This window comes from Brachyhypopomus gauderio, chromosome 18 (assembly GCF_052324685.1).
Source record: "Brachyhypopomus gauderio isolate BG-103 chromosome 18, BGAUD_0.2, whole genome shotgun sequence".
In the NCBI taxonomy this organism is placed as follows: domain Eukaryota; kingdom Metazoa; phylum Chordata; class Actinopteri; order Gymnotiformes; family Hypopomidae; genus Brachyhypopomus; species Brachyhypopomus gauderio.
The window spans coordinates 10,294,037-10,315,732 of record NC_135228.1 but is presented as its reverse complement, the minus strand read 5'-3'; the positions used below and the strand labels follow the sequence as shown (position 1 = coordinate 10,315,732).

The following is a 21,696-nucleotide window of genomic DNA, read 5'->3' as shown; positions in this document are numbered from 1 at the left end:
TACGATTAATCTGCGCATGCGCCAAACCGCCAGCTGTCAAGCCTTAGTTGCCTGTAACTACCAACTGTAGGTTCTGCGCTGAACTAGATTCGTCGTACAGCAACAAACGCATTGTGTATGAACACGTTTAAATATGAAGTTACATATTTTGAATAGTCCCAATATAAGCTACACCTTCAGTTTCAATAAAAAATATTGTTAGCCTATAGTCCATGCAATGGAAGATTCAATAATTGTGAGTAATGATTGGTGTCATATGTAGGCTATATGGTAAAAATTAGGATGGCAAACAAACACGCAACCCCCCCCCCCCCCACCCAAATGTAGTCACCAGCCATTTCAGTCTGTGTTGACAGGAAACACAGTGTCTGTTTCCCTATCGTAAACTGCATCACCCTTAAAAAGCTATCTACACAGTTATAGTCACACTTATCACAGCAGTTATGTAGGTTTGCTATAGCTAGTGTTATTTCACTCTCCGTATAACATATCTAGGTGACAAAGGGTTCGGAAAATACTCCATAGTTTGATTCATTCAGGGAATACTAAAGACTGAACGTGAACGCTTATGTAGGCCTATCGGTCATCCTGAATAGTGTACAACTCTCTGGGATTAGTAGAGAGGAAAGGAGATAAGATTAGGAGTATGATGTGGATAACATTGTTTGGGTTTACTATTGAGGCTACAAAAGGAAAGAATTTCCAAATGTTTATTTGCTTTAAAAAGGGTCGGAAAAATGGAAAATAACCTACATGTAAGTCTGAATCAGAATTAATCAAATTCCAAATTTCTCCTTTCCATAAATAATATGTCGTTGAACAGAGATTTAGATACTCCAAAATAACCATAATAATTATGCCTTGGTTAACTGTTGTTATAAAAGTTCATCAGACTGGAAAGGGTTCTGAAAAGATTTCTTCTGTCCACATGAATATTACCCACAATCAAGTAGGAAGTGGGCATAGGTATAACATTCCTGACTTAAATTCAATTAAAACATTCTTAGTTAACTACATCCTAACTCAGGTTAAAATAGTGCGGCTGCTTTTTTATCAGTGTATATATTTATTCGCCGGTTCATTCATTTAGATAATCTTTTTGTATTAGGCCGCATGCCGCATACAAACGCAAGGCAGCAGTTCGTCTTCTTTGACGCTCATGGCGATGCGTGGCTAGTCATTGCAACAGAGAACTGCCGCCATCTGGTGGCGATATTGGCAGTTTAAAGAGTCACCAGTTTGCAACCTTTTTCCTTAGACTTCTGTATTTTTTACATGCTAAAGATAAACACGTTACCCGCTCTTTTGATTAACAATAAAGCCATCTAATTATAACGCTATTATGATTATTATTATTATTTTAATTTAAACCTAGCTACCTTACCAATATATACCAAGTGTTGACCATTGATTCTCATTAGTTCCCCATTTCAAAATCATTCGATCACTCTTGGCATTTTCACAACATTTTCTTTGCGTCGAACTTTGCTACAGCTCCTGTAAATATATTTCAACTGATTATTTTTCACTATTGTCTGAATTGTAAAATGTAATATACATTTGTATATATTTTCTGATGTCATTTTAACGAATCTCCGTTTTAATATTCTCAGATATTCTCGGAGGCAAGATGGCAACCTCCGGCAGTAAACAGTGAGTAGCTAACGTTAATAAATATCAGTAAATGACAGTGAAATGTTCTGGCTATGTCTGAGATCACCTTGTTCATTTGTTCACTGCTAGTTGCACAGACACTTTATTAAGATAATTGCTTGCCATAAAAAAATACATTGACAACTTGTTGTAACGTTAGCCAAAATTGCTAACAAAACCTAAGCTACTAGCGACTGGAAACACGACTGCGTGTGGACATGTTGGCCAGCTAGCCTGCGTGATGTTTTCACTTTGCTTCCACACATTTAAAGCGACCACACTGTCAAGAGATTTATCCCCCTAACGAAGTCTATTTCACTAATCTGAATTTGTTTCTTGTATTTCATAAGAATATATAAGGAAATGTTTAAGTAAAAAGACATTTGGCTGACTTCAAAATGGTTATTGTGTGACTAGCATCCCATGCTATTTAGCAAACACTAAGCAACTTGAATCAAGCATTTGAATTTGTAATTTCCTAGCTAGATATCTTTGATATGCTCGGTGGTTTGTTTTGTTTCAGTCTACAATCACGAAATGAACATCTCAGTCATAGCTAGATGGATCTAAAAGGCGATTTCAAAATTACTGTCAACCAAAAAAAGTAGACTAGAGAGAGTGGACTGAGAGTAACAAAACAAACGACTTGTGTAAATACATGCTTTTTAATATGGTTCATTTGTTGATTTAAAAATGCACGCTATATTTCATATTTAGATATGGGCTCATTTTACCCAATAAAAGCTCATCAAAGTCTGCATCAATCCCACGACCTTCTATATTTGGGGATGACTCTGATGATGAGGTAATCCTTCAATATTCCTTTTTTATTCTTTTGGAAATCTTCATATGCTGACTTTGTTGTAAGAATTGTTAACAAATTATTTTAATCACAGACCTCTGTTGGTGAGAGTTTGCAGAAGGAAGCAATCAAGAAGAAGATGATGAAGCAGGTAAGAATATGAATTTGGAGAAGCCAAACCACAGTACACATGTCCTGTCCTCCCCCAATATATCTGTTCACTTAACTTTATTCCATTTATTTTGGCTACGTATGTCAGACCCGTCTTGAGATGCAGAAGGCACTGGAGGAAGACAGCAGTGTTTATGAGTATGACAATGTGTATGATGACATCCAGAAACAAAGACTTGAGAGCAATAAGAAACTGCTAGGCGGTGCTGACAGAAAGGTATGTTTGGTGTGTTTTGTAATTTAAGCTTAGTAGGGAAAGTAGATTATTTGTGTTCACAGAGTACCTAAATATTTTTATACTTTTAACTTTTTATATATATACATACATACAGTTTGCATTCTGATGTAGACTATCCATGGAAATCCCTTATTCACATTAATTCTATCAGTACCACATATTACAAACAAAGGTGGCTGTTTGTACTAGCATTGTACCGGTTAAACTGAAGAAGACAATACAGAGCTGATGTATTTTTTCAGCCAAAGTACATAAACCAGCTAATGCGCGCTGTGGAAGAAAGGAAGAAGGAGCAGGAGCGACGTGACGAGAGAAAGATTCAGAAGGAGAGAGAGGCTGAGGGCGAGAAGTTTGCCGATAAAGAAGCGTACGTCACCTCAGCCTATAGGCAGAAGCTCAAGGAGAGACAGGAGGAGCTGGAGAAAGAAAGGATTGCCGCAGAGATGGAGGGTACGTCCCCACTAAACCATTCAGACTGCTGCGAAGCTCTTCAGTGTCTTCACAAATCCTGGTTTCTTGAACATCAACCAGAGTCGTCATCTGTATTCAAGTGCATTATTACCATAAAATGGTCTTGAACACTTTCACATACATGCTTAGACTGCAGTAGTGTTATGTTTACAGTAAATGAATACAAGTCATTCTGAACATTGGTGTTACACCTGTTCAGAGATGTTCTGTAGGTGTGGAAGATAAAGGCATGAATTAGGAGAGCACTGTTGTTTTTTTTTCTAGCTGCCTTGGATGTGAAGAAGCAAAAAGACTTGAGTGGATTTTACAGACACCTTTTGAATCAGACTGTGGGAGAAGAGACTCTTCCTGATCGGTGTGCTGAGAGGTGAGATATGGAAAAAGGCATTTGATACTCAGTAAAGTGCTGTTGCTTGAATGCTTATATGCATAAAACCAATATGACTTACTGAAACTTTGTTGCTACATACTGAATATTATGTGTAAGATACATTGTACAATCCAGTGTAACTCGATGGAACTCTGTACAACTACACTTACAGGAAGGATGAATCAAAAGATCAAAAAACGACTATTAAAAAACCACCAGCAAGTGACAGTGAAGCAGAGCCACACAGTGATGATGACAACAGAGCTTCAAAATCAGAATTCAGCAAGACCGGCAGCAGCAGCAGCCACTCCAAACGGCACTACCGCCAGAGGTCTCCTTCCTCTGGCAGCGCTGATGATCAAGTGGAGGAGACGAAACAAGAGAAAGAAAAGAGGGGCCACAAAGAGAGAGAGAAGGACAGGGGAAGGGACAGAGAGAGAGACAGGCAGGGCCAACAGAAAGAGGACAGGGACCACAGGAGGGACAGAGACCGCCACAGCGAGAGGGACGAGGACAGGCGGCGAGAGAGAAAAGAGCGTGAACAAGACAAAGAGAAGGACGACAGGAAGAGGAACAGAGGCGACGGCAGTCCAAAAGAGAGGGACCGCGACAGGAACGGGGAGCGGCAGAGGCACAAAGAGCGAGAATGCCACAGAACAGATGATGGAGCGAAAGGCAGGGGTGTGGAAAAGGAGAAGGAAGAGAGGAGCCAAGACAATGAGGACAAGAAGGATGAGCAGGAGGAAAATGGCTCCCAAGCTGAGGTGGCGACGGAGCCTAGCAAATTTGCAAAGCGCAGTAGTGACCAGACTGTGAACTCTGCCAGGGAGAGATTCCTGGCCCGGCAGATGGCTCGTTCGGCTGCAAAGGCCTACATCGAACAGGAGGAAGATTAGCAGCTGTGTTGCTGAGCAGGACAAGACCGGTGATTAGAAGACCACGCCAAAAATAAAAAATAAAAATTACAAAAAATGGTGGAAGGTCCAGCTGAGTTGCAAGTTAACTTGCCCAAAGACTGTCAGCACCATTTATTGTCCCCTGTACAATAAGAAATGTGTGCATCTTATGTTAAATAAAAGAAAGGTTCAGGTTGGCCAAGTCCTGAATAGTTTTGTTTTGGCAAGTCAAGGAATTATACTGTTTTCCATCACTTGCATACTGTCAGCAATCTTATTAAGCATGCTATATAATCTCAGGACTAGCATGTGGCTGAAAAGCACCAACTGTTTAAGACAGATGCTGCTACTTGTCTTAACAGTGCTCTATAATAAAATAAAAGTTACTTGGACACGATTAACCTCTGAAAGACCACCCCATCTGCATTTTTTTTTTCATTTGGGTGAACAATCTCAAGAACAGACAATAGAATTATAATGTAAAACTTTATTCAAGCAAATAATCTAACAGTCAAGAGTAGTTTATTACAAAACATGAACACTCGGACAGTGCAACTTCTGTAGTCATGATCTTCATAGGTCTGTTTCAACATCTTGGTATCTGGTGAATGGAAAATGGTGGGATGGTTATCTACATGGACCTCTGATGTGCTTATACATCATGTGTCAATATGCTTCCCAAGTCAGAAAAACAGAGATTCAACACTGAACAATCTGCCGGTAATTCCAGCTACTCAGTTTAATTTCATCATAAAGGTTACAATGACGGACTGAATCCATGTCCAGTCTTAAGGGTTTGTACACTAACCTAGGCATACATGGTGCTCATTGACGAAACCTGTAAAAGATAAAACCTTGTTAAAACCTTTACAAATGGGCAACAAATACATAAATACTTGGCTAAGGATTCCCTCAAGTGTTCAGAAAACCGACGATCACCACCAAACATTCTGCCGGTAATTCCAGCTAAATTTCAGTTTGGGTTTCATCATCACACCAACCCAACATTCCCACAGCCATATCCTCTATACTCGCCTCATTACGGGTCCGTGAACGGTTGATCCAAACACCAGGCACAGCGTAATTCCTAGGGAGTAACAAGCAAGATGTTTTACACAAAACACTGCAGGGCGTCACTGTACTACATTTAGTTTAATCTCTCAGATAAATAGTAAAACAATATCGTCAGTTGTCGCATAAGACGGCACTTCCTATTCGAGGTTTTCATCATTGAAACATAAGTAATCAGGTTTTTCAACAGATTTTAAGCGCTCACCCTACTGATGTGCCAAGTTAGCGAGTACAGCTCCTCTTCCTCGAAGACCAACAGGCAACGTGCTCGCTAGGCCTGCTGGCGCGGGCGTTTCTGTTCATTCCTGACAAAAAAAAACACCATTTTAATAAACAACCTGCATAAATAAAATGCATCCGATATAACTCAAGCAAACACGTGAATAAACAACAGTTACCTGCCCATTTGTCTCACACACACGACTCGGGCCTATCCGACCACGTGTTTCTTCACGAAGACACCAAATCAGGTAGTGCTCTTCGAAAAAGACCGTCGACGGATGAAAATTAGCGCATTGTGTCTTCTTTCACCACCCACAAGACCAACTAATTGATGTAGAAATCGCCTCATCGTCTTAAAACACGAGCAGCTGCAGGGGATCCGACACAACGCAGCGAGAGAAAGAGCTGGCCGACCTCCGTCCTTTAAGTTATACTCGAGCGGGCCATGACGTCGCAACTCGAAACGCACAATGTTGACTACGTCACTACGAAAAAGACGTAAACTAGAATAATCAAAATAATAATTAGAATTAAAACGATAAACTGTAATAGATGTAAATAATAAAAAAAATACTAAAGTAATCACAGTAGACGTTACTATGAAATACGCGTCTCGGTAGATATTTGAAAATGTCAAACTACTGCCCCGAATAATGCTAAAACAAGCAAGATGCGAATACCATACGAAGCCATTTGAACAAAAAGAAAAATTAGCAAGACAAATAGTGAAAGCTCTTGAAAATTATAACGTTTTATGTTAAATGAAGGCAACTGACAGACGTGTATCTTAACATGGCGTCAGCACAACACTACAGGCAGCAAATTACTAAATTATTGCACGTTTATTGTACAGTCTCGGCTAAAAATAATATGAGGATATATAATCGTAACTAAATGTTAACACGCGCATCACGCGGGTTTATTTATCATGACCTTGGAAGGTGATTACATCCTCTAAGGAGAAAATCGGTGAAATATTTTTATTTATAGGGAATGTGATATATGAGTACGATGTACCATTAAATTTTTCTAACAATAAAAAGGCAACAAGACTGCATTAACCCATTTCTTTGTTTTCAATGTTAGCTGTGGCGCATGTCATACAATAACAATTCTCCACTTTCCTACCTCAATCAATTAATCAATCGTTTGTCATGTGAGGTACTTGGAGAACTGCCGCACACAGATTAAACGTCATAATAGAGGCTATTCGCTTCCAATTTGATCACTTGTTTTTCGTGAAATAAGCGAGACACGTCCGAGGAGGCGCGCTGACGTCCGCTGATGAGTGATGATGCAAGTCCAGATCAACCGGGTTTAGTTTAACGCGTCAGCGACGTCGTTTCCCTCCTTCCACATTACACCGACCAGCCAAGTGTCCCCGAACCGAAGCTTCAGTCAAACCTGTAACACGACCGACACCAGAAGCGCCCAGGAGAGGAACTAGCGACGCGGCAGTTTGAGCCTCGACCGCATCCCGCACGGTAAACGCGTTTGATGGACGTTTGTCGACCCAACGGCGTCCGAACCGTTCATGCTAACACGCGCTAAGAAGCTAACGGGCTAAACCCGCCGTGTGGGCCTCAGCGCGGCCGAGACGAGATGCGTGTTGATCTCCGGAGCGTCTCACCGCAGCGACCGTGTGTGGGCGGCCGTATATTTGTTCGCCTTCAGACTTTTTAACGTTTATCTCGTTACCTCGGCCACATATATACGTGCTATGAGTCCTGTAAGTTAACACGGTGGCTAACGTGAGCGGGCTAACTGGCGTCGGTCGGCGGATGTTTGTGCGCACTAGTTCACTCAGGATAAATCCGGTTACATGGACGCTTGCTAGCTAACTAGCATTAGCTGTGCTAGCGTTAGCTGTGCTAGCGTTAGCTGTGTGTGTTTATTGTAAATAAACTGATGTTACAGCGCAAGTGGGCCAACTAGCTAGTTCGGCGTGTACGTTAGTTACGCGAGGAATACTCGCATGCTAACGCTAGTTAGCTGGCCACAATGCCAGGCTAGCCAGTGCAGGCCGTAAATCAACAACACGACGCTGCTATCTTTAGGCCTGTTTCTGGCGCCCAGGATTTTAGACTTCAGGTTATAGTCACGCAAATCATTATTACTCGCTTGTTGTGTGTTCTTGGTCGTTGGCTGCTAACGTTATTTGGATAAGGATGACCAGGATAAGTACTGTAGCTAACTAACGTTAGCTGACTTTAAACGTGACCGCATGTTTTTTGGCGTTGGCGACTTGTTTAATCTCTGGTCACTACTTGAGCGTGTCTATGTGTAAATGAGTTAATTCTGGAATTAATGTGCATTTAACACTGCAAAATACACACTTTCATTATACTTTCAGAATCTGTGCGAATAATTTCATTGCGTGGTCGGTTTGAGATTAGGCGTAGCTACATGGCAAAATATTTTTGATGGTATAAAGTGTGGGCTGTTATTTTTTACTGATGAAATGCTTATTGTGTCTTTGCCAGACATATGCAGTCTGTATAGTGCAAGATGTTCAACAAGTCGTTTGGTGCTCCCTTTGGGGGAGGACCAGGAGGATTTGGGACTGCATCCACGTTTGGACAACAAAGTAAGTCTTCATAGAGGAATTTAAAACTGTCAGAATTCCTTAATCTGAACTTGTTTTATACAGAGGGTATAGTCTGTAATAAATAACCTGTATATTTTGTCACAGCCAAACAATCCTAACCAAATAACTATCCCACAAAGTGTGTATATAAAAATCATGTATACTTCAATGGAGTTTGCTTTCAAGAATAGTTTCAGGTTGTAAGAGTAGGTCAAGAATATTTTTCCTTTTACATTTTCAGACACTGGTTTTGGAGCAACTGGATTTGGTTCCTCTGCTTTTGGAACTACCAACAACACAGGCGGCCTCTTTGGAGCAACACAAAACAAACCTGGTATGCTGATTTATGTAAATATTATTGCTGTCTTCAAATTGTTAGATCTTTTGTAGAATATCATTCAGAACTTGATCACACTACTAGTTGTTATTAGAAGCATGTTCTGAATTGTTTATCTTCCAGTCATGAACATAAACAGTGAATTGTACAGTGTGACATGTATTGTTTTAAAAATATGCTTCACTGCATTTCTAACACCACCTGTAATACTTTAAAGTGGCAGTCAATCCTCAGCAAATCCCCCATGGTGCAGGTAGAGGAGGTAAGCATGAGACTGCCCCACACGCCTTATCCATCTTTTATGCGGCATCGTTTGTTGTGAACTCTGCTCTGCACAGGTGGACTCTTCGGCTCCAGCACGTTCAACCAGCCTGTCACATCCTCCACCAGCAGTGGGTTTGGGTTTGGTGCCCCCAGTGGCACATCTAACAGCCTCTTTGGAAGCACGAACACTGGAGGTGGAGGCCTCTTCTCCCAGCAGGGCAATGCATTTAGTGCCAACAAACCTGCCACTTTTGGCAGTAAGTTTAGATGGACAACTTTTGAGTAGTAGAAGACAAATATAATTTTTGAAAGAAACATAGGCAAGATGGCTACATGTTTGTTTTTTTATAATTGTATTTGTTAATTTAAGCTTTTGGCACCAGTACCAGTAGTGGTGGGCTCTTTGGGACAACCAACACCACCTCCAATCCATTTGGAGGAACTTCTGGGTCCCTGTTTGGTTCATCAAGTTTCACTGCCACGCAACCTGGCACAACCATCAAATTTAATGTAAGTAAATGTGTATGCCTTTACTCTGACTTGGTCACACTGGCATAGAACAGAATGAGGTTTTGCATACTATTTTAAATACGAGCTACACTCTTTAACAATGCATAATTTTCTTTTAGCCACCAACTGGAAGTGACACAATGGTGAAAAGTGGTGTGACGACCAGCATCAACACCAAACACCAGTGCATCACAGCCATGAAAGAGTATGAGAACAAATCTCTAGAGGTAGTCCACATTCTTAAACTGTCCAACAAAGTTTTTTTCATTTTAACATACTGCCAACACGTGTCTAAATCTATACTGTAACATAATGGCAGTCGGGTTGAATTTTTGGGTTCTGTGATTGCCTTTCTGATGTTTAGGAGCTGAGGTTGGAGGATTACCAGGCAGGGAGGAAGGGGCCCTCGAATCCAATGGCAGGCAACCCAGGTGGGCTCTTTGGTGCTACAGCAACCGCAACTCCTAGCACCGCTACTGGACTCTTTGGTTCTTCTGGCTTCAGTTTTGGCCAGAACAAGACCTCCTTTGGTACCAGTAAGTGAATGCGCCCCCCCCAGCTGTAGCACAGGCTCGTACATGACTTGTACATGTGCATGTCAGTTTCATGTTGCATGTTTACAACAACATTGAGCCTGACAACACAAACATTAGTTGTACTGACGAGCGAAGCTTGGCAGCATTTTTCCATCTTGAAGCATAATGTATTTGTATATTTCTCTCTCTCTCTTCTGACCATAAACTGGTTATAGACTAATGTGTCTGAAATGTAATGCAATGACTTGATTGTTCTGTAGGTACGGCTGCCTTTGGTACAACCACAAACAGTTTATTTGGCCAACCACAACAATCAAACAGTCTGTTCAAGCCTTTCGGCCAGACCACCACAGCCCCCAACACTGGCTTCTCCTTTGGCAACACCAACACCATGGGCCAACCCAACACCAGCAGCATGGTTAGTACTGATAAACTGTAAAATCCTCAACAAAGCAAAATCTGAGAGTTCTAGGTGCCAGAACTAAACACATTTACGTCTTGGGAATCATCTTGTCGTGGATGTTCAGTATAGCTTGTTTTAATTATTTTTTTATCTGTGTGTACAGGGCCTGTTTGGAAACACTGCCGCTTCACAAGCTACAGGGCTGTTCGGAAACACGGCGAACACCAGTACAGCTGCTGGGTTTGGTACAGGCACAGGGCTCTTCGGCCAGCCCAACACCGGCTTTGGGAATGTGGGTACTCAGGTGATTAGTGGACCTCAAAGTGGTACCAATGGTACCATTCTTGTTTTCAGTCTATGCGCCATACTTTCACACAAGTAATGTTCTGATTTGAATGACTTCTGAAATGATGCTTTAGTCGGGCGATGGCTCATTACATGTTGGACTGCTCTGATGTTACATTTCTGTAGCTTCAATGGTAAATTGAACAAATTTTGTTTTATTCTTTATTAATCAGAATTTGTTTGGTAACAAGCCTGCTGGTTTTGGCACCACCACAACCAGCGCTCCGTCCTTCGGCACTGGTACCGGCCTCTTTGGCAACAAGCCCACCCTCACTCTTGGAGCGAACACAAACACCTCCAACTTTGGTGAGTCTCGCTTTTATCTCATGAATATGGGTACAACATTGAATTGGGTAGCCAACTGAACCTTTGTATGGCTTGTTACAAATGACTATAAGTGTCTTTCAGGGTTTGGTGCAAATCCTGCTTCAGGGAGTCTATTTGGAAACAAAACCGCCACTGGTAGCCTAGGGGCGGGCCTGGGAGCAGGTTTTGGAGCAGGTGTGTGATGTTTGCCCTTGTGGTAAACATTTTGGTTATTCTGGTATTTTGGTTAGTTTTCTTATGGGCAACGAAGAACGTCCTATCGTTGCTTTGCAGGTGTAGGCACGGGGCAACCCTCTCTGTTCGGGAACAACCAGAACAAGATGGGCTCCACTTTGGGTACTGTAGGGACATTTGGGGCTACTGGCTTTAACACAGGAACAAGCGCACTGAACTTTGGTGCACCACAGCAACCTGTAGGTCAGTATTTTAAAAGACAAGTTACTTTGCCACTTTGGGTTTACGTTTTGAAGTCTACACCAGTGCTCGTCAGAATACAGTGATTTCTAAATTTGGTGTATAGTACCATTAGTGTATAATGCGTGAGACTGAACGACATCTCGATGATGGATGGTCTTTGCTTCCCCGACAGCCCTGACCGACCCCAATGCTGCGGCCGCCCAGCAGGCCGTGCTTCAGCAGCAGATCAACGCCTTGGCCTATTCCCCTTTTGGCGACTCGCCCCTGTTCAGAAACCCTCTTTCTGATCCCAAGAAGAAGGAGGAGGTGGGTAAACCAGGGAAAATGTGCATGCTCTTGTCCTGCTTGTGCTTATTTTTGTAATAGAAAAAGGTCAGATAACCGCATTTAAGTGTTCGTCATGGATGTTTTACATTTGTTTCAATCTGATTGACGTGCCGTGTTTATCCTTTTTAATTAGCGCCTAAAGCCAACAAATCCAGCTGCTCAGAAAGCCCTCACGACCCCTACGCACTACAAGCTGACCCCTCGCCCTGCCACACGCGTGCGCCCCAAGGCCCTCTCCTCCTCCGGGTCCGCCAAGTCTCAGCTCTTTGATGGGTTGGATGATGACGAACCTTCCCTCACCAATGGAGCCTTCATGCCCAGGTGAAGATCAGCATTGTGCAACTTTTGTTCAGTACTTGGCATAGTGTCTTCAGTAATTGGATCTTTTTGTGGACTGGACTGGAATTCCTGCTCGCAACGCTGCTGTGGTTCACGTGCTCTTCCTGTTTGTGGCATTTTAGGAAGAGTATCAAGAAGCTGGTTTTGAAAAACCTGAATGGGAGCAGTTTGTACAGCAGCCCACTGAACAGAGAGTCTGATGACTTGAGCTCTCCTTCAGAGTACCCACAGAATGGCCTCAGGTCAGGGTTCATCTCTTTATTTTGGGTCGTCACGATGGGTGTTTTCTAGGAAAACTGGGCAACATTTTAGTTGTATTATTGCTGGTGTTAAATAGCATTGGTCTTTAGTTATGTTTGCAAGCTTTGTGACCTTTAGTTATTGATTTAATGGCACAGCACTACAAGAGAACAACCTTAGTTAACCCTGGTGTGAACTTATTTCTAGCCTGAGAACGGATGTGGAAGACACCCAAGATGGAGAGCCAGAGAGGGGGGCGGAGGATGATCTGGAAGTTTCCAAGTTCTACACCAACCCTGTAGCCAAGCCCAACCCCTTACTACAGGACACGATCAGTGAGTTGAACATGCGCAGAGGTGGGAGCGTCTGCAATGGCCTGGATCTCAGCAGTGAGGAGATCTCCTTCGGGGAGGAGTCTTCTGTCCAGGAGGAGAGGGACGAGGAGCTGGAAGCCCAGAAACCTCCTCATCCGGCTGGTGGGTTTTGTTCAGCAGTCTCAGCAATGTAGTCGAGCCTTTATTCCCTTTATCATTGGTTGAGATTTTTAAATTGAGGAATCACTTTCTGATCCAGTCGACCTTTTGAAGAACCTTCATGATTCATTTGTCTCTCCATTCCTTGACTACAGGTATAATTCTGAGTCGAGTAGGTTACTACACCATCCCATCAATGGAGGAGCTGGGGAAGATGCTGAATGAAAATGGAGAGTGTATTGTGGAGAACTTCACCGTGGGCAGGAGAGGTACTCCATACTGCACTAGACATGCACCTGCAGTTTCTCCTGCACTGATCTGATCAAAAATCAGGATAGAGATGATGAATGACATTGGTGATCTTGCAGGCTATGGGTCGGTCTTCTTTCCCGGTGAGGTGAACGTGACAAACATGAACCTCGATGAAATTGTACACTTCAGACGAAAGGAGGTGATCGTGTACCCTGATGACAAAGATAAACCTCCTGAGGGAGATGGCCTCAACAGGTCAGAGGCACAGTATTTGCATCACTCTGATTAGCAGCTTATTTTTAAAACGATCACTCCAGAATTTCAGTGAAGATGGGGTTTATGCTCATGTTTACACCATTTTCATCATATCTGCGTCCTCAGGCGAGCAGAAGTGACTCTTGACGGTGTTTGGCCCAACGACAAAACCACCTGCACTCAGATCAAGAGTCCTGAGCGTCTGAGCGAGATGAATTATGAGGGAAGACTGGAGAACGCGTCCCGCAAACAGGGCGCTCGCTTCCTTGAGTACCGCCCTGAGACTGGATCCTGGGTGTTTGAGGTACGAGCCGCTAGCATTTTTAAGAAGTGTTACCAATTTATTTACTGCTGTCTGTTCATTTTTTTAGCATGTTGTATCTAATAACTGAGGGGTAAAGGCAAGTAATTTTATATGCACTTTGCTCAGGCTTGAAGGGGCTATTGTTGCCAAGATGCTAGACAATAAAATAAAAATAAAAATTAATTAATTCAATGCTACATTATAATGGGGTTTAGCCAGAACAGCTGCTGTGTTGCCAATTTTTGCCAGTAATTTTTTTGGCCCATTATTATTCATACTGAATAATCAGTTGTTGGTGTCTGAGACACTGGTACATAGCAAGGCTGTGAGAACTGTAAAGCTAATTTATGGTGTTTATTTTACTCCTCCAGGTGGCCCACTTCTCTAAGTATGGCCTGCAGGACTCGGATGAGGAAGAGGAGGTACCCCCAGCCAAAACGGACCCAAAGAAGTTGAAGACTGGTGTCCTGCCAGCAATGCAGCAAATTCCACTGAGCCAGCAGCAGGTGGCGCCACAGGCACAGGTAGACCGAGGAACACACTGCGTCTGACACACACTGGGTACATCCACATTTGTGCCTCCCGGCCTGCGTCTGCACTGGTGAAGGAGATTCTAGTAATGATGTCTCCTATGGTAGCATAAAATCAATGTGCCATTTTCACAAACCTAAACAGATAATGCTCTGTTTTATGCTGTATTAGGAAGGTGTGGGTATTATTCTCTTCAGGGACACTGCTTAATCAAAGAGGCTGTCATGGTTTTAAGTATTGAGTTTGCTCTCTTAGGTTGAAGTTATGGGGTGCATAGGTCATTTTGTTTTCTTCAAAGGTTTTTTTTTCTCTACAGTGTAGCCTGCAAATGATAAGACAATTGTATTATTTGACATTGTTTGCTGTTAAGATGGGCATGTTTTTGAAGTAATGTGAGACATCACTAATCTCACATGTATTGACATGTATTTAGCAGTTTCTTGCTAACATGTTAATTGTTATATTAATGCAATGTCTGGATTATATGCAAAATATACAAATACAGATATATGTGTTTTAAACAAAGTTCACCTCTGATCTTTTGTGATGCTACCTGAAGGTTCTGCACTTTTTTTGTGGATTAAAAATGAATTTGAACGATGTCATGAGTTTGTACATTTTGCCCATGTAACGCATCAAGAAATAAAACGTCAATAAATATTTGATTTATGTGTCAGTCAGATTCATGTATACAAAGAAACGCCCGTGAACATTTTTAAAGCTGTCTGAACGGTTTGGCTGTTTTTTGTTCTGTTCAATCTACATTTAAACAAAAACTATGCAGAGGCCTTTCTTGTATTAGAAGCTTACTATGTTGACTACAAATGGTCCTTAGTGGAGACTGTCCTCGATGTTTACGTGTATAAATATGTGCACGTCAGTATAAATATTCGCACATTGCGCGCAGAGCACGGCGGTGTTGGACCTCCTGAGCTGCGTGCCGGAGCTGGACAGCGACATGGCCGACATTACCCAGGAGCCTCCAGCGGAGGGAGTGCTGTGCCAGGAGGAGGAGAGCATTCTTGAGGACGACACCAGGATGGGCCTGAGGGCGGAGGACGAGCACGAGCCCGTCTCCGCGTCCAGCCAGATGGCCTCCTTGCTGGGAGTCAACCCTCACGCCCTTCAGGTACAGCGCTCTCTGGAACCGCCGTTTGGCTCGGACGGGCAGCGTCGTCTTAAGCTTGTTGACCGAATTGTCCGTGAATTTTTGGTCCGTGTAGTTCAGCTCTCTTCACTTAAACGGTCATTATCTCTGCTTCGAGCAACTCGAGTGACGGTCGTATAAGCAATGTGTTATTGTTTTGAACCAAACAGATTATGAAGGCGTCTTTGTTCGCTGGAGATGATGACTGTGACCTGTTCCATGAGCAGCACCCTCAGAAGCTTCTGGAAGAGATTATGTCTCCCCAATTCTTACTTGGGAAATCCCAAGGCAGGGTTCCAGGTTAGCAAAGACCCAGAGATTTCGCTCAACATGGTGTATATACTTCTGTTAATGCTATAATTATTGCTGCAACCTAGACATTACAGACTTCCCATGAATCACCCTTTGACTTTCCTGCGCCTCTGACAGTGGGCAGCCTCCTGCAGACCAAGTTCAGCTCGCCCGGGGGACTGTTTGCACAGCTGCCGGAGGTTCCTTTTGGAGCCTCCTCTCTGAAGCTCGGTCAGCCCCCGGTGGCGGAGGCCCCGTGGCCCTCGCTGGGCCCCTCCTTCGTCCTGCCTCCTCCGGTCCCAGAGGTCACGCTACGCACGGTCGGGGCGCGTAGGCTCGGGGGTCCCGTGCCACAACACAGCTCTGTCACCCTGGGGAAGGGCCGCTTGCTGATGGACTCGGCCCTGTTCATGGGCCGCTCCTTCAGGGTGGGCTGGGGCCCTAACTGGGTGCTGGCGCACAGCGGAGAAGCTCTCAGCACGGTGCAGGAAGGGAAGGAGCCGCAGGCCACGGACGCCATGGGCTTTGGGTTCTTGCCCAAACCAGCCAGGATCAGACAGTGAGTTTAGCACACATGGCGGTCTGTGAAGGATGCCATGAGTGTCTCATTTTTATGTTGTTAGCATCTTGAATTTTTCCTCACCGAACTGTTTAAGAATTTCTGAAAGGTACTTTTCCTAAAAGTATGCCCATTAAATGCTCTAAACAAGCTAAAATCCATTAAGAAAATAAAACCTAATTGCATCAGTGATCTCTCTGTGACCACTTTGTTTCTTCACGTTGTTTCCTGGTGTTGCTGCAGGATCACAGAGAGCCCCTATAAAGTGCATGTGGAGCAGGTCCTGGGCATGGAGCCCAAGGAGGCAGAGCAGAACGTGGCCCTCTACCACCGTCCGCTGGAGATCAGCCTTAAGCACAGCACCATCAGCACGGAGGACGCCTGCCCCTTCATCCAGCCGGAGAAAGGAGTGGACGCCCTGCACGACTACGCCAAGTGGATCACGGACGTCAACGTCGAAGCCGGAGTTGAAGATGGTAGGAAGCTAGCCCAGCCCAAGATATTGATGCAATGTCCCAATCTCACTTAAACTGCCATTTATTCAAGCTTAACTTTTTTTTTCTCTTTTCTTTCATTGTTATAAACTGTGCCGTTTGCTCAGAAAGCTCAAGTCGAGTTACGTCTCCTCTCCGTCTCCTTCCGTCAGCTGTGCAGGGTCTCTGGCAGCAGGCGTGGGCGCTGTGCGAGGCGCTGTGGGGCCGGCTCGGCGAGACCGAGGCCCAGCCCGACGGGGGCTACCAGGAGCAGCTGGCCCGCAGACGGAGCTTCTCGCGCTGGCTGGCCCAGAGTGCCGCTCCGCGCGTCCAGGAGGAGGTGGGCCGGGCCGGCGGCGGTGCCGAGGCCATCTTCAGCTACCTGACGGGCCACAGCATCAGCGAGGCCTGCAGACTCGCCCAGCGGAACGGTGAGCATGGCGGGAGCCACTCCTCTTCCTGCACACAGGGGCACACGATAGGTTTGAACTTGCAACACTTGTGGAATTAGCCTTGCAACACTGAGTCTACAGAGTGGAAATGAAGACACAAATGAGGTTATTTATTTATTTTTTTCCTTGTTTTGTATTTTTTTTTTCCCTCTGTCATGAGTTTTGTGTGCATTATAAAGAAGCATGCCATTTCCAGGGTAAAAAAAAAATTCTCCCATTTGGCGTACTGTGTACATATATTTATATAAAGCATGTTGCAGTCACAATGCAAGTATCACGCAACCCTGGCGTGGCACAGAGCTGTGACTTTAGCGCCCTGAGTGCCTTAACGAAGCGCGTGGCTGTACTTAACGAAGCGCGTGGCCGATGTGTGTACGTCTGTAGGGGACCACCGCCTGTCCTTGCTGCTGTCCCAGGCGGTGGGATCGCAGCCAAGCCGAGACCTTCTAGCCCTGCAGCTGGCGGACTGGAACAGGATGGAGACAGACTCCTTCATCCAGGAGGACCGGCTGCGCATTCTGGCCTTGCTCGCGGGCAAACCCGTAAGTCTGTAGGAAACCCCTCCCTGACCCACCCCACCCAAACCCAAAAACCTTCCGCATATTGCCATCGCCGAACTTGTGTGGCTCGGCCCGTCTCCTCAGGTCTGGGAGACGACGGACTGCTGCATAAACGTGTGCTCGGAGCTGGACTGGAAACGGTGTGTGGCGGTGCACCTGTGGTACATGCTGCCCCCCAGCGCCTCTGTAGCAGACGCTCTCGTCAAATATGAGGCTGCCTTCCAGGCAAGAGTTTCTACATTTTTACAGTAACAATAAGTGTAAGATTACAGGGATTAAAATGGAAAGAAGTGTCGTCACTCAACCTTATTTCCTCTAGCTAGTACATTATAATTAATGAAGGACTGCAAAATATGACATTTAGTTAGTTATGGTGTTTTAACTTGGTTATAATTAAGGCTGTCGATTTATAATTGATGTTTTGATTCAAAAGAATGATGCTGTGATGTGATTTAGTCTTAGAGCGTTGTGTAGGTTACAGAAGAGGCACGTGACACGTTTACTGAGTGTCCAAACGGCTTGATTTTAGACAATTAGATTTGAGAACACAACTGTTAAGCTCACGTGAGGTATGTTTACGCGTGTGTGTGTGTGTGTGTGTGTGTGTGTGTGTGTGTGTGTGGCGGCGTTAGGGTTTGGAAGAAGGGAAGAAGTATGCATGTGCTCCTCTTCCTCCCTATGTGGACGATACAGAGCTGCTTGGGTTGAATGAGGAGATGGAGAGTGTGGAATCTCAGAAACCCCTCTACGACGTCTGCTTCCACCTACTCAAACTCTACAGCGACAAGTAAGGCAACCGTTACTCCACCACCACAGAACTATGGTAGATCACCGTAGTTATATGGCAAGAAAGCCTGATGTGCCTGAATGTCTGACCAAATCTGTCTCAAAAAGCCCAAAGAGAAAGTTATACACGATAATCTTGATGTTCGGTCGTGCAGTGGACTGTTCTGAACAGCTAAAGTAAAACATGGAGTAAGTCTGTGCCTTCTGTCTCATTTCTGATTGGTTGCCACCCTCAGGCACTATAGCCTGCAGCAGCTCCTGGACCCCAGTACGGTGACGGCGGACCGGCTGGACTACAGGCTCAGCTGGCACCTGTGGAATGTGCTGCAGGCCCTGAACTACACCCACCTCTCGCTGCCCCGACAGGGCCTCCTGCACGCCAGCTACGCCGCCCAGCTCGAGAGCATGGGCCTCTGGGAGATGGCTGCTTTTGTTCTGTTACACATCCCTGACTCCTCGTGAGTAGAATCGGCCCACGGGCACAAATAGACTGTGTGTGCCTCGTCATCCTGATGCTTCTGCAGAAGGTTTTGGTGAACTCCTGTTGATTTATAGCTGACTTCAAGGTGACTCTTGAATGTGACCGGCAAACCAGCCTGTATATTGAAAGCTTTGTTTTTCCAAGTCCAAGACCTGTGCCATTTAATTCTTAATTCATCTGTGTTGCTGATCATTACTCTCGTCTCTAACTGGGTCTTAAGGCTTCGAGAACATGCTGTGAAGGAGATCCTGAACCAACACTGCCCTCTGGAGGAGACTGAAGAGTCTGCAGAGAAAGAGAGCTTCCTCACAGAGAAGCTGCTGATCCCCATGCAGTGGGTCCATGAAGCCAAGGCCACCCGTGCCAGGAGGGACGGAGACAAACACCGGGAGGCGTTGCACCTCTTCAGGGCCGGCCACTGGAACCAGTGCCACCGGCTAGTCATACAGAACCTGGCCTCCGGTTCGTACACAATCATGGAATCTGCCTATACACACACACACACACACACACACACACACACACACACACACACACACACACACAACCACAGCTGCCACCTTCAACGTGAAGTAACCTCTCCTTGTTCTTCCTGTTTTCCTGAAGACTGCATAATTAATGATAATCATGACTACCTAATGAAGTTCCTGGAGGGCTTGGCCGTGCCTGAGCGTAGTGTTCAGATCCAGGACTGGGACACATCAGGCCGGGTCTACAAGGACTACATCCACGTCATTCAGACGCTCCAACGCATTCAGCAGGTGGCTCAACAGACAACCAACTCATCTTAACAGATATCTTACTTGCATGTCCAGCTGCTCTCCTAAAAGAGAGGAGATATAATATCTATTGTATCAGTACCTAGAGTTTTAAGACCTTTCTGCTTCTAACATAAACCTTTGCGTGTCTGTGTGTAGCTGGAGAGTCCAGGATATGAACTGGAGCGATTACAGACAGACGTCACCTCTCTGTGCAGCAGGATTGAACTCCTCCCCTGCTCCAAAGCCAAAGACAGACTCGCCCAATCAGGTCAGAGACGTCAAAGTTTCCTCCCTTCCAGTTTCGGGTGTCATGGTCTTGCCAGCGTACTTTATCCAATTTTTTTAAAAATCTAACTAAATACTGTCTGTGCTCGCAGAAATGGCCAAACGTGTGGCCAACATCCTGCGTGTAGTGCTAAGCCTTCAGCAGGGTGGGGAGGGCACCCCGGACCCCCGCCACATCCCCCTGTGCCACCTGGCCCCCCACATTGGACGCTTGCCCATGCCCGAGGACTACGCCCTGGAAGAGCTTCGCAGCCTGACCCAGTCTTACCTACGAGAGTACATCGTTAGTCACTGAGATTCAGGAGCCCATACAAAACGGCGGGGCAAAGTGGCATCCGGGTGGTCAGTGTTTAGACTTTTTCTGGTTTCTGCTCTTAGAGACTTGTGGAATCCAAATGGCCTATAAACACAAGCAGGCACAAGTTTTCTGGATGCGTCATTCCTGTGCATTGTTGTTCTGATTGTGTTTCTTTTCATTCCTGTGTATTGCGTCTTTCTTTGATCGCATACATCTTGGAGTCTGGTGAATTGGGCTGTTGATGTGTAAGTGCATAATACCCTTTTGAGGGGAGACCTCACCGGCTTTTAGAGTACAAGTTGCAATTTGAGAATTGCACTTTAGGCTACATGGAACACACACAAGTATAATACAATGTGGATGTGTAGTTTTAAGTACATTATCATCTGATCTAAAAACCATGAATACAGATCATTTAGCATTTTTTCCTTGGAGGTTGGATGTGCATAAGAGTTTGTTCACCTGTAATTGAAAGTTTATGTAAGGATGGTGTGTGTTGGGTTTTATCCCCCTCCCTTTAGTCTTTATATATAGTGTGTGTGTGTGTGTGTGTGTGTGTGTGTGTGTGTGTGTGTGTGTGTGTGTGTGTGTGTGTGTGTGTGTGTGTGTGTGCGCGTGCGTGCGATAAAAGTGAGTGACTGGTTAAAAAAAGGTGTGATCTGAAACGCGTGCTGGTCTTTTTGAGGAATTCAGATGGAGGTAACTTCATCTATTGAATTTTGTCTTGCACCAGACAGTGGTGACATGATAAATGTAAAATCGTCATGAATATCTCTATTTTTGTAGGGTTTTGTACATATGCCATTTAGCAAAACCACATTGTTAAAAGGTTTAAGTGTAGCAGCAACAAAAAAATGGACAGAGCTCTGGTAAGATGGGTGGAGTCTGAGATATGCTGAAGAGTTTAAACCAATATATGGCTTTTTTTCCCCCTTATAAACATTTTCAGCAAGAAACTCTTGGCAAGTTTTAGTCTTGCCCATTGTTAATTACGTCTCATTGTCATTGTACTCCTCCCCTGCCCCTTTCTACAAACATCACATTTAAATGCTAGTCGGATCAATTCTGCAATAACGATCCTAAAGTTTCCCTTTAACCGCAGGCTGTGGTAATTCTCTCAAACGTAACGCGCGCGACTGCGCGTGCGCATCTCAACACCTCCGGTTCGGTTCTGTTGCGTCTGTATCGGCTTGATGCCATGACATTCTTCGCTTTGCATGGTTCTGCTGCCCTCCCCCCTCCTGTTTTCTTTTTTTAACAAT

The 21,696-nt window shown here is 44.6% G+C and overlaps 2 protein-coding genes, 1 long non-coding RNA gene and 3 other non-coding genes across 9 annotated transcripts; 2 read left to right on the top strand and 4 right to left on the bottom strand.

Moving 5' to 3' along the window:
• The first annotated feature begins 1,390 nt into the window (after positions 1–1,390).
• nsrp1 (nuclear speckle splicing regulatory protein 1) lies at positions 1,391–4,998 on the top strand. The gene is made up of 8 exons (XM_076979345.1): positions 1,391–1,499; positions 1,614–1,653; positions 2,371–2,458; positions 2,550–2,606; positions 2,715–2,843; positions 3,107–3,314; positions 3,600–3,702; positions 3,878–4,998. The coding sequence occupies exons 2-8, from the start codon at positions 1,631–1,633 to the stop codon at positions 4,599–4,601; spliced, it is 1,332 nt and encodes a 443-aa protein (XP_076835460.1). The 5' UTR covers positions 1,391–1,499; positions 1,614–1,630; the 3' UTR covers positions 4,602–4,998.
• Positions 4,999–5,073: 75 nt separating this feature from the next.
• On the bottom strand, positions 5,074–7,125 carry LOC143482411 (uncharacterized). Of its 2 annotated transcripts, XR_013122218.1 has the most exons (6): positions 7,023–7,125; positions 6,071–6,397; positions 5,878–5,977; positions 5,637–5,688; positions 5,410–5,439; positions 5,074–5,202 (listed from the first exon to the last, which is right to left on the bottom strand). It is a non-coding gene; the product is annotated as an uncharacterized LOC143482411 (long non-coding RNA). The 2 variants fall into 2 exon arrangements; XR_013122217.1 differs by lacking the exon at positions 7,023–7,125 and having other exon boundaries at positions 6,071–7,014.
• On the bottom strand, positions 5,283–5,355 carry LOC143482491 (small nucleolar RNA SNORD65). The gene has a single exon (XR_013122251.1). It is a non-coding gene; the product is annotated as a small nucleolar RNA SNORD65 (small nucleolar RNA).
• On the bottom strand, positions 5,520–5,598 carry LOC143482492 (small nucleolar RNA SNORD65). Its single transcript, XR_013122252.1, has one exon. It is a non-coding gene; the product is annotated as a small nucleolar RNA SNORD65 (small nucleolar RNA).
• LOC143482485 (small nucleolar RNA SNORD49) lies at positions 5,760–5,836 on the bottom strand. The gene has a single exon (XR_013122246.1). It is a non-coding gene; the product is annotated as a small nucleolar RNA SNORD49 (small nucleolar RNA).
• A 91-nt stretch (positions 7,126–7,216) lies between the features above and the next one.
• On the top strand, positions 7,217–21,044 carry nup98 (nucleoporin 98 and 96 precursor). 3 transcript variants are annotated; one of them, XM_076980752.1, is made up of 34 exons: positions 7,217–7,378; positions 8,378–8,481; positions 8,723–8,815; positions 9,036–9,080; positions 9,157–9,339; positions 9,453–9,592; positions 9,712–9,819; positions 9,957–10,128; positions 10,389–10,546; positions 10,695–10,823; positions 11,050–11,182; positions 11,285–11,377; positions 11,477–11,620; positions 11,793–11,926; positions 12,081–12,268; positions 12,409–12,528; positions 12,734–13,002; positions 13,155–13,268; positions 13,368–13,506; positions 13,633–13,810; positions 14,182–14,334; positions 15,249–15,470; positions 15,659–15,788; positions 15,918–16,338; positions 16,582–16,814; positions 16,985–17,242; positions 17,648–17,805; positions 17,908–18,048; positions 18,456–18,610; positions 18,846–19,067; positions 19,311–19,552; positions 19,697–19,851; positions 20,008–20,119; positions 20,229–21,044. In XM_076980752.1, exons 2-34 carry the CDS (start codon positions 8,403–8,405, stop codon positions 20,429–20,431), a joined length of 5,424 nt encoding a protein of 1,807 aa, XP_076836867.1. In that variant the 5' UTR covers positions 7,217–7,378; positions 8,378–8,402; the 3' UTR covers positions 20,432–21,044. The 3 variants fall into 3 exon arrangements, with proteins under 3 accessions (XP_076836867.1, XP_076836868.1, XP_076836866.1); XM_076980751.1 differs by having other exon boundaries at positions 7,218–7,378; positions 10,695–10,835; XM_076980753.1 differs by lacking the exon at positions 9,036–9,080 and having other exon boundaries at positions 10,695–10,835.
• Positions 21,045–21,696: the final 652 nt, after the last annotated feature.